At 40.5% G+C, this 11,115-nt stretch overlaps 1 protein-coding gene across 1 annotated transcript; it reads right to left on the minus strand.

Moving 5' to 3' along the window:
* Nucleotides 1–7,250: 7,250 nt before the first annotated feature.
* pou3f3b (POU class 3 homeobox 3b) lies at nt 7,251–9,311 on the minus strand. The gene is made up of 2 exons (XM_045698988.2): nt 7,821–9,311; nt 7,251–7,506 (listed from the first exon to the last, which is right to left on the minus strand). Exons 1-2 carry the CDS (start codon nt 9,042–9,044, stop codon nt 7,396–7,398), a joined length of 1,335 nt encoding a protein of 444 aa, XP_045554944.1. The 5' UTR covers nt 9,045–9,311; the 3' UTR covers nt 7,251–7,395.
* Between the last annotated feature and the right edge of the window lie 1,804 nt (nt 9,312–11,115).

The following is an 11,115-nucleotide window of genomic DNA, read 5'->3' on the forward strand; positions in this document are numbered from 1 at the left end:
CGCACATAAAGCACACAAAGACATTCAGAGTTGCCTAATTTGTAAATAATGTTCCCACTTGAAATTCTTGTTTTTATCGTGGTCTTTCCAATATCATCATTATTATTTGTATGCAATACAGGTTTTTTTTTAATTGCAGGAAAGAAAATAAAAAGCATCTTCATTTTACAGAATATTAGACCCAGGTATTAATTCCAGCAGATGGCGCTGTAATGTCATAGAAGCTTGGAGAGCCACATTTACCCCAAAATCCATTTCATACATCAAAGAGATGAATAAAAAAAGAATACATATTTTAAATTATTTTCATAACATAACGATATTTTCTACTGCAAGAAATTTGACATGAGACAAAACAATCCATAGCAAATACGTGGCTTTGCTGTAGTTTCATGGCTGTATATGAAGTGCATCTTGGAAAAGTGATACACGTCGGTATAATCTTTAGGGAAAACCTGAAGCCTGCACATGATCTAAAGTTGGATTCGCATGTGAATATTTGAAGCTTTACGTGTTTCCTTGTATCAAGTAAAGCACCAGCTTAATAATAATAATAATACAGCTACTGTTGAACGCATTATAAAGATGAATTTACTATTAATCATTATAATGGTAGGCCTAAGGCAAAACGGATTTAGGCAAAGTTTTTTCTTGACTTAAACGAAACAAATTGAAGCCATCTTTTATCACATTTAAAATGACATTCCATTAATATTCCTGCTAAAGCTTGATAAAGTTTTGTATTTAAACCCACCCGATAGATGTATCCAAAGTTTACTGATAAATCTCAATATGTCAAAAACAGATGCATGCAACAGACCTGATGAGGAAGAGAGTGAGGCGAGTGTCCATTCAAAACCCCAAAAATTCTGTACGCTCGAATATATCAAATCTTACCTCTGTGCAGATGACGTCCTGAATGCCCATACATCAGATGTATAGATGCTGTGGGAGGTTGGCGAGGTTGGTGAATGAAGCCATGCGTGCGTGACTGCGGGTGTGTTTGTAATGTAGCAGGATCTCACGCACGGCTCTTCATGGGCTGAAAGTGGGCTACCATAAACCCCGCGGTTCAACTTGGGTGAGAGACCTTTGCAGGGCATACCAACGCCGAGTCCTCCTTGATTATTTCACAATGGTCAAGTTGTCTTATAGGAGTATGAAGGGATGGAGTATGAAGGGATGAGTGTGACTGGGTGATGTGCACTTTGTCTTCTTTACGGTGCCTGACTTGCAACTGACAAGAGTTGTCAACTGTTCGGCCAGTTACATCTAGCCACTGTATTTTCAGGTTGTTGGATATGTCAACCTATTTCTTTAAACGTGAATCAATACAGCGTCTTCAAACGGAAGAAGGACGCGGACAATACGTTTATAGATCAGCGTCTATTTCATTGTCTTTATGTGTTGATTATTCGTTCATTTTTGTGGGTCACACATGTTTAGCTGCATGTGTTTAGTAGGCCTACATTTTAATGGCATGTCAAATTTAAAAAATAAAACATTACATTTGAAGTAATTTTTTTGTTGTTGACAGGCGGATCAGATACTGAATCATGTTAGTTTAGAGTACTTAGTTAAACAGACTCTATTCTACCCATCCGCTGTGACCACGAAACCCTGACCTTCACGATTTATAGAAAGGAAACCCCAAGAGTCGCGTCACCGCCATACATATTTTAAAGCGTCCTCCTCCATTCTTGCGCGTGAGAATGTCAGGTCGGGTAGGCACGAGGCAGTCGGAATTAGGAACAGGCACCCCGCGTGCAGCACATCATGCCAATCCGTGGAATTCAATCTGTGCTTTGTACGGTCCAATCTCCGGACCCTGGCTGTCAGAAGGCCGAGTGACACATGATATATAGTAGGCCTATATTCTGTTTATGTGCTTATTATCGTGCTCACCTTTTCCCTTTTCATTTGGATCTAAATACCTGTAAGTGAAGTCCAATAACGTACATGTTATAGGCAGGGATGAGGCCATAAGAAGTTGCAACGTTTATAGAGAGCACGCACTATATTAACTATTTCTACACCTTCATGGCTTTGAATCAGTCACACATTTAACTGACCCTGTATATAGGTTACTTACGTCTCATGTTCTTCTAATTTCTTATTTTAATTTCTCGTGTGTTTTTGTTCTACCTTATGTTATTTTTAGTACTACATTGATATTGAATACGGCATCGTTGGTTTTAGAGCTGGCAAGAAAGGCATTTCACTGTACTTGTGCACGTGACATTAACTTGAAACGAATACAAAATTATAATAAAAATATGCTACTGATTAGCATATTTTATAATACATGTATAATATCATATTTTAGATATTTACAACGCAATGCCTTTGTGCTCAAGTTACTCTTCAAAACAAATTAAATCATAAAATCAATCATCACAATTGTGAACGTTTTTGTTATAATATCATTGGTTACATCATTTTAAGTTGATTAAAGGTTTTATCTTTCACTTTCTGGAGAATAGGATGGTTACCTGCAGGCAATGAAATGCATACAAGGAATATCAATCCAAACCGTTTTAGAGGGAGACACTGGAATCTGTGCCCGCAGAAGGAGAAACAGGAAGTTTCTGATGAAATGGAGCTTCATGTGGAAGTATTGACATAATATAACATAACCATGGGAAGTACCCTATTACAACGCCCATTAGACTTGGCCTACTGAAAAAGAGCTGGGCTAAGGGATTTAATATATATATATTAGCAATAGAACAAAAGGCCTAAGAAGAAGTTCAGTTTGGAAGGAGACGCATGTGTCATGACTCGTAAGAGATTAGGAATATATCAAATAAATATACATTCGATTTTATCATCACATCAGTCAAGAGCAGAACATGAGGGGGCTTAGATTTTTTGGTGGGGGAATCTATATCACCGACAGAAGTCTACAATTTTCGCAACAGGATATGAACTATAGGCCATCGAGGAAGCCTCCCCATGGAAAACAACGCCGGTTTAATGCAAATTCATGTGGACGGCACGTGGGAGAAGTAGAATATGCGGGAAACGATTGTGGGGGTCACATTTTGACTGGGATATTACACTTTCAAGGAATTCAAAACACTATACGTGCATGCATAATATAACCGATGTTGTGAGAAATAAGCCTAAACTAAACCATATTAAACACTTTAGCATAGTATACTATCACGTAATAACAATGTTGAGATCCTGTAAATGTGTACGGTGTGCACACAGGCCTACATTATAACATATTAGTCCTATACGTCTAATCGAGTCTAAGAGCACAATCTGAAGAATCAGGCTATTTCTCAATTTGTTGTGTTAGGTTGTTGTTTTTCGTCGTTGTTGTTGATATGTGTCACCCAAATCCTCCTATCAGCAGTCCATAATGTTGCCATTCGTTATGCTAGGCCCATTGTTGCGCCGTGACTGAACGGATTTATTCTGAAGTGCAGAGAAAGTGTTGATATTTGAATAATGAATCCAAAAACACTCAACGTTAATCTGCCACATACTGTAGGCCTAAACTGGGCGCAGAGATGGACTTGCAGACATCTAACCAAATCATAAACGTCGATGAGCATTTCTGCTACCACTGAATGGCTTGGTGTGGTGGCGAAACAAATATTCTCTATGAAAACGGCCTTATGTTGAACCCCATTGTGTTGAGAGAATGTCCGAACTGCAGGGCTTTGGGGTGACGGGGGGCCTCCCCTTTAACCCGGGTAACAATTGTTCACGATTTAAAAGAGAAAGTTACGCTGCCATACAGATTCCACAACGAGAAATATCCTTATGCGTTATGGAGACAAAGGACTAGGCCAGGGTATTGCCCACCAGGTTTTGAAGACCCATGAAATGCTGAGCGAACAGGCTGGCTGGGCGAGAGAGAGTTTGTGCATAAAGCAAATCAAATCCAGTTATGTTATTTTGGAAGTCTTTACACGTCACGCTGTAAAAGAGAAATATTATAATTTTCTATAAATGTGGATACTTTTGAACGCTTCACACAGACAGATAATACTGCACAAGCACTTTTCGCATGCATGAATGGTAAACGCACAATGCACTAAGTTTGCATAATGGTTATAATTAATGTACTATTAAACAATGCAGGTAATAATCCCTATACTAGACCCATAACGCAGAAACATCGATTCAGATCAAAATAATTTTGCAGACGTGGAAAACATATCACACACGTCATGTGACATATTATCACATTTCGAAGGTGGGCAATAAGCCCCAGATGATCAAATATTAAGAATATGGAAAATAATATAGGTTTCCTGGACCTATTATATATTGTGTTATATCATAGGATTGAAATTATTGACAACTCATTTTAGTCAATGGGTTATCCCTCTTTACAAATACCAATTCGATTATATTGGGTGCGTTGGTGACGTATATGGATGGACGCGTGTGCTCACAATTATCTTGGCTATTTGAAATATCCAAACGAAACATATTCTTACTTTTTATATGCATGTCTTAAATTATCCTACTTTTCTTTATAGGCATTTATGGAAATTGCATATTGCAAGTGGCAGCTATCTAATACTACAAAAATATTTTTGTATTATTCAGTTCGAACCAAACTGCATGCGTCTATAATCAGAACGTTGGCTATAGCCACCCATTTCTCTGGGATTTCATGGATTCGAATGACCAAATCTACCCGCGTGTCTGACTGGCACTTTTATTAATGAGGACAAAGGAAAGTGATGCATACTTCTTCTATAACGTTGAATTCAGTTGCTAAGCAACTAGTGTATGGGAAATCATCCGCGAAATTTAAATCTTCGAGCGTGGATAGTGCATTTAGCTGAATAGTCAACTTGCGAAAAGTTGGAGAGCCGAGTGCATTTCCAAGCTATAGGTTTCGTCCTAATTTCAGTCTTAAGAAATCGAAATAGTTTATATAGGCTACACTGTAGCATAATTTATGGCGTGGCATGCACTATTATGCAAATAGAGATGTAGCCTATCCACAGGCCTATAGGCCTAAGCTGGACCAAAGTCACACAACATAAAACAAACATGCGCAAACCTTGTAGGTACTGCATTCTCGACGCTAATGTCAATTTTACACAACGAAAGCTAATTCAAACATATTAAAACGCCATTATTGTATCTACTTGTATTCGTTGGCTCCAATGTCCAATTTGATAGGCCTAATCAATGTCCAACTCATTGCCCCAAAGCCTGGTGTCAATGTGAAATCGCAGTTATCTTAAGTATTATTTTAAACCATGAAACATCTGTCTACGCCAAGACTACCATACTTTGAGGGTAACATGATATATTTAGACTCGCTATACATTAGGTCAGCATCATGCTTGTTGTGTTGTTTTCAAACTAATGACATTTATGTTTCATTTAAATCATCGCAAAAGGATGTTTACAATAATGGGAATTCGGGAAGCATTAGGCTATAGTCACTGAAAAACGAGTTGTCCATGCACCCTGCACCATCCCATGCAAGAGCATATTTACACCATAGGCCTACAAGGAAAACCTAAACAGTGTAGGATACGGTCACCACTTTGCAACTAAAAAGTAGAATATCCAACGCCAAAACTCTAATAACGTAATGACAACAGTGGATAGTGTACAGTGTGTTCACATGCGCATGCATGTGAGTGTGTCGGGATGAAGAATCTTGACCTTTGTGCATATTTGCAAAATAACAATACTGTTTCTCAAAACATAAATAAGGTCCATGAGATGTAACTTCCACTCTGAACATATGAATACACTGGCGCATGAAAACAATAACACTAAAATATATAGACTATACTGCTTTCAATCGGATCGTCTTACTCCTATACTGACGTAGGGCGAATGATTCAATATTTGACAAACAATATCAGTAGCAACATCTACCTTTATGTTTGTCTGTAAAACATGACGCACAACTCCGGTGAGATAGGCCTACAGCATTAACCAGAGCTCTGGAATAAGATCGGCAAGATCCCCCATATTGGGCCTACTGCGGAAGTGTCACGCGGTGGATGTAAACAAACGCATAGACCGTACTTTGAAGTGACTAGTCGTCTACGGACTAATTATAGGGCTAGATGATGCAAACGCTACATAATCAATAAAGTTATCGGATGCTGCTGCGATGATGAAGGTGAAGAAGCGAATTAGTTCAAGATAAATATGAATGGTGAATAAATCAAATATACCCTGGTGAAATTGTGAAATATAATTCCCTATGGTGCACCAGTAACATTGACAGTGGAGATGCACAGAGGTTCAGCATTTCATATAACATAGGCCTATTTTTTCCTAAATTATAGTCTTTTTTTGTAAACTTATGTTATGCAAATCTGTGACAAAAGTAGTCGGAACAAGAACAATCGGCAATTCCTCTGCGTTAACCTTTCTCACATCAAATAATATCACGAATGCACGCCTTGTTTCATAAACAAACGTAGCTGAATATTCAATTCAAATATAAATCTCAAAACACACAATGACGTAATTTCATTCTAACAAATTTATTGGTCTCAATCAGCTCGTAAGGAATCACTACTGAAATTAAATTACAATCAAATTATCACATCAAAATATACCCTTATTACCTAACAACTGTCAATGTCAGTTTATGTTGATTTGTGCTCCTTTTAGAAACGAGAATACAAAAATTAAACATAACAAATGAAGTCAACAATGAAAACAGGAAAGCAAAACATCTTACACAAAGTTCTGGGGGGAAATAAATTACCGTTTGGAATAATTGATATGTATTCCGAATAGAATATTAAAACAAGTCATTTTGATGAAAAATATAAAGTAAATAAGTCAGATCAGCATCTGATCTAATGAATCTATATTGCCGGCTTTACAGAGTCTGTTGTTTATTAAAACCTACCAAAGAATACTGCTTAGAAATGGCAGCATGTATAGTTACATCCACAGCACCCATTCAGTCACACTTGGCAACGGAGAGGAGAAGAATTTCAAATAAGTGCAGCTGAAGATAGTCTTTTCAAATGTCTATTTCTATTTCTTCATTCACGGTGTTCAAGTCCCATGAAGAAAAAAATCCATTTGAAAAAAAGAGGTGATCTTTTAGATCAGATGGCGAGGACAGTCCTGGTGAGTATATATTTTATCATTAGGCGTGGAGGGCCTCAAAATCCCAATTCCTCTTTGTGAAAATTTAAACCATGCAGTCCTCCCCGCAAAAAATATGTTGGAAGCTTCGTGGATGCCACTCTTCTTCGTATTGATGCTGTTGCAGTTTTTGTTCCTTTGTTAAAGTAGGGGTTTAAAATGTCCCATTTTTAAATATACAAATGCCTGCCTCTTTTGTCTTTCGCAAATCAGATACAGGGTACAGGGGGAATCTTTTTCAAATTCTAATAGGACTACTTGCTTTGAAATTTCCAGTTGGTGTTGTTAATGCGCCAAAATTACCTGATGGAACGAACTTGTAGTCACCCTCTGGTCGGTCGGTTCACTCGGCCCAGTTAAACTTGCGTCTTTTAAGTAATCTACTAAAAAATGTCCCTGAAAGAAAGAGCAGAAGGAACCTTTTAGGTTAAGACATTTCAGGGCTTGGAAGAAGGTTATCGGTGCGTTTTGGGGTTGGGTGGAAAAGGGGGGTTTGTTTTGTTCTGGTGAAAAATATATAACACATTTGCAGTCTTATTCCTATTCCATCACAATCACAGTATCAAAAATGTTTTGGCTATCTTGACGATAGTCTGTGTTTTTATCAGTTTTAATTTTATATAAAATATTTTTTAGTCTTGTGTTCTGCTCTATGTCTCACTGAACATTCGTTTGCAGTCCATGGAGGGGGGCGGTGTATCTGCACTCACATTGCCGACCTGCGAGTACACATCCTCCGGCGTCTGTGGCACTCCTGGGGGCGTCATCCGTTTTTCCTTCTGTCTCCTATTGCAAAACCACACTCTAACCACTTCTTTCTCCAGCTGCAAGTTGTCCGCTAGTGAGGTTATCTCTTGGGCCGAGGGTTTGGGGCATTTCAGGAAGTGGCTCTCCAAAGCTCCCTTCACGCTTACTTCGATGGACGTGCGCTTCTTTCGCTTCCTACCTTGTGCCGCTATCTTGTCGATGCTGGTCGGGCTGCCAGTGGTAGAATCCGCCTCCTCCAGCCATTTGTTTAGCAATGGCTTCAGCTTGCACATGTTTTTGAAGCTGAGCTGGAGAGCTTCAAACCGACAAATGGTGGTCTGAGAGAAGACGTTCCCGTACAGGGTGCCCAGGGCCAAGCCCACGTCCGCCTGCGTAAAGCCTAGTTTGATCCGGCGCTGTTTGAACTGCTTGGCGAACTGCTCCAAGTCGTCCGAGGTCGGTGTGTCCTCGTCCGAGTGCTGGTCGTGGCTGTTCACCCCTCCGTGGTGTTGCTGCTGGTGATGCGGATGCTGGTGGTGATGGTGGTGATGGTGGCTGCCGTGGTCCAGCTCTGGGGTGTCCCCCCTTACCAGACCCGGGTGCACCAGGCTCTGGCTCCCTGGTTGACTGAGCATTCCATTCACCGTGAAGCCCCCGGGGTTGGAGTAGATCAGCGACTGCTGCTGCTGCTGCCCCCCGGATATCGAGTTGAGGTGAGCCGCAGTTGTGCTCCCCCAAGCCCCTGCGTGAGTCTGATGAGGACCTAAGTGTGGGGGCCTGTGGTGCAACGCGGTGCCCGTGTGTAGATCGTCTCTGCCCGAGTTGTTTTTCACGTCCTGCTGCTGAGGGCTGCCTGTCATACCGACGGGACTCGACGACCAATGCGATCCGGCTTCGGCTGCTGCTACAGCGGCTGCAGCTGCCGCTGCGGCGGCGTGCGGCAGGGATGTCACCCACTGATGAGCATGGCTCAACATATGTCCTCCGTTGCTCGCTGCCATAGCTCCCTGCATGAAGTCACTCTGTACCATCTTTACTGTGGGGTCTCCCCTGTACCCACCAGACACCGAGGTAACCGCAGCACTGCCCGGCTGCATACCACCGCCTCCAGAGTCAGAATGCACGATCGAGCCGGACGAGAGGATACTATTGCTGGACAGATAGGGGTTGGAAGCCGCGGTGGCCATTCCGTTAACCCTTATGAATATGTTTGTTGATTACCCCCCTCCCTTTTTCAGTTACTTTTTTCGAGCAGGCAAATTGTATCTCATGAATTATTCAAACTTTAAAAGTCTGGGTTGTATTTTGACAAATACCATTGACTTGTTCTGCAAACGCCAGAAGAATAAAAAGGATAGCAAAAATGATTTTAAATCCGTATTTGTTGTGTTTAGAGCATTTATGTATTTCAAATAGAAATGGATAAAATAGCGATGAATAAAAATCCAGGTTCTCAAAAGCAGTTTGAAACCATGTGCAGTCCGTCAAGAAAGTTTTGTCGTATTTAGAACGTCTGAGAGTTAAAATTAAAATACACAGAAAAAATATATTTGCCCCAACAAACTTCTAGTGGTCGAAGAAATTTAACAATTTCTCCACGAAATACAAAGTCCCAGTTTATGTTCCTATTGCAGGGGAGAAAAACACAAGCACTGGCTCCTTGGTTCTTTTGAAATTTAGCCGCTGAGATTTCTCCCTTGTTGCTTTATTCTTTTCTTTCGCTGTTCCTTTTATAGTACTGTAGAGTCTTTCTCTTTGTTCTGTTTTGATGTGTATAAACCTGCCAAACCGCTAACTCCCGCTGAAGTACAATCCAGTATTACAGTGCACCGCGATGGTTGCAAGCCTCTTCTCCCATTCGCTTGTTCGGTCTCTCTCTCTCCCTCTCTTTCTCTTTCTGACAGTTCGCTCAGTCCCTCCCTCAAAGCTCGAGGACACACGAATGTTTACCCTGTGCCAAGCGTGCGCACATCGTCCACGTCTCGCCCCCTTCAAATACGAGGAAGTCGAGTGCAAGACTCCCGTTGATTGGATACCCGGGGTATGATTGACAGGTCTCGCCAGCCTCGCTTGAGGCGCGTAACCTCCTTCCGGCCGTTGCAATTGGCTGGTTTTTAATTCAATCCAAATAAATAAATAAATGAGCAAATTAATACAAAATAAAGGAATGAAATAAACAAAAAAATATCTGATGAATGTGTTCGTGAGCAATATGGAGCTATACATGAAGTATTGTTTATGTGGGTTCTAAACATATTATAACTTTCATATAAATCAGAATAGATTCAACCTTGTCAAAAACCAGAAAGTGTTTTAAAACTGTTATTTGTGGAAATAGACCTAATGATATATTGGATTTATCTGCATAAAATATGTTTATATTAGCCTAATATGCATAACAGCGATCACCTAAAATAAACTATTGTAATAGGCTTGGTGGAGATGGGGCCTTTTGTACGTTTTGGATGTTGGTGTAGGCCTACAAACGTCATTGTCAATGTGCTTTAGGACAGTAATGCTCTTAGTACCTTCACGTAACCAGACCATTTATTGTGTGCCCTTGAGAATGTTTTGGACAATATGACTAGTTGTGTGATGCCATTTCTGTGCCATTTATCCCAAAAACACCATCATATTCAATATTCCTCACGTCTTGCTTGATGGCTGGGCTTTGGTTCCTCGGGAGTTAATGGACAAAGGTTGTGGGGATGCTTCCATGCGGAAACAGAACGCATAGGCAACCTCACTGAACCACAGGGAAAGAGAAAGTGGCAACCAAAACAAGGGTAAATTGAGCAGCCCTTGGGGGATTTGCAGGGGGAAAAGTCTGCCTTATAAATCTGACTACCACAACCAACTAGTCTACGTTTGGGCCCTATAAAATGCACCTTCTTTTTAGATCACTCCATAACGCAGAAATGAATGAGCCTATGTTAAGTGGACCCCCTCAGCATATGGATTCACCCAGCAGTGTTAATGAATAAATACCATATGTAATATATTGCATCCACTGGCTGAGACGAAGTCACGTTCACGTGAGGCACTAGCAAGGACGCACAAGATTTCAGAGCTACTGCTTGCTTACAGTGTTGGCTACTGTAGAGCAGCTATTGCCAGTATTATTGGCTATTCTTAAAGTTTAGGATAAACCATAACCCTGAACCATGACCTTATGTTCGTGATAGGGTCAGAAAGCAGGAAAAAGTATTACGATGATCCTAACCATCTCAAGTTGTTTCCTAATAAAACCCACCGTGC

The sequence above is a fragment of the Salmo salar genome, chromosome 17 (genome assembly GCF_965601325.2).
Source record: "Salmo salar chromosome 17, fSalSal1, whole genome shotgun sequence".
Lineage (NCBI taxonomy): Eukaryota > Metazoa > Chordata > Actinopteri > Salmoniformes > Salmonidae > Salmo > Salmo salar.

Bases quoted from the DNA above. Each gene is read 5' to 3' on its own strand.
- pou3f3b (XM_045698988.2), bottom strand. From the start codon at position 9,044: ATGGCCACCGCGGCTTCCAACCCCTATCTGTCCAGCAATAGTATCCTC. The intron at 7,507-7,820 runs GTGAGTGCAGAT...TCTTTCTTTCAG, and splicing joins TGTACTCGCAGGTCGGCAAT to GGACATTTTTTAGTAGATTA.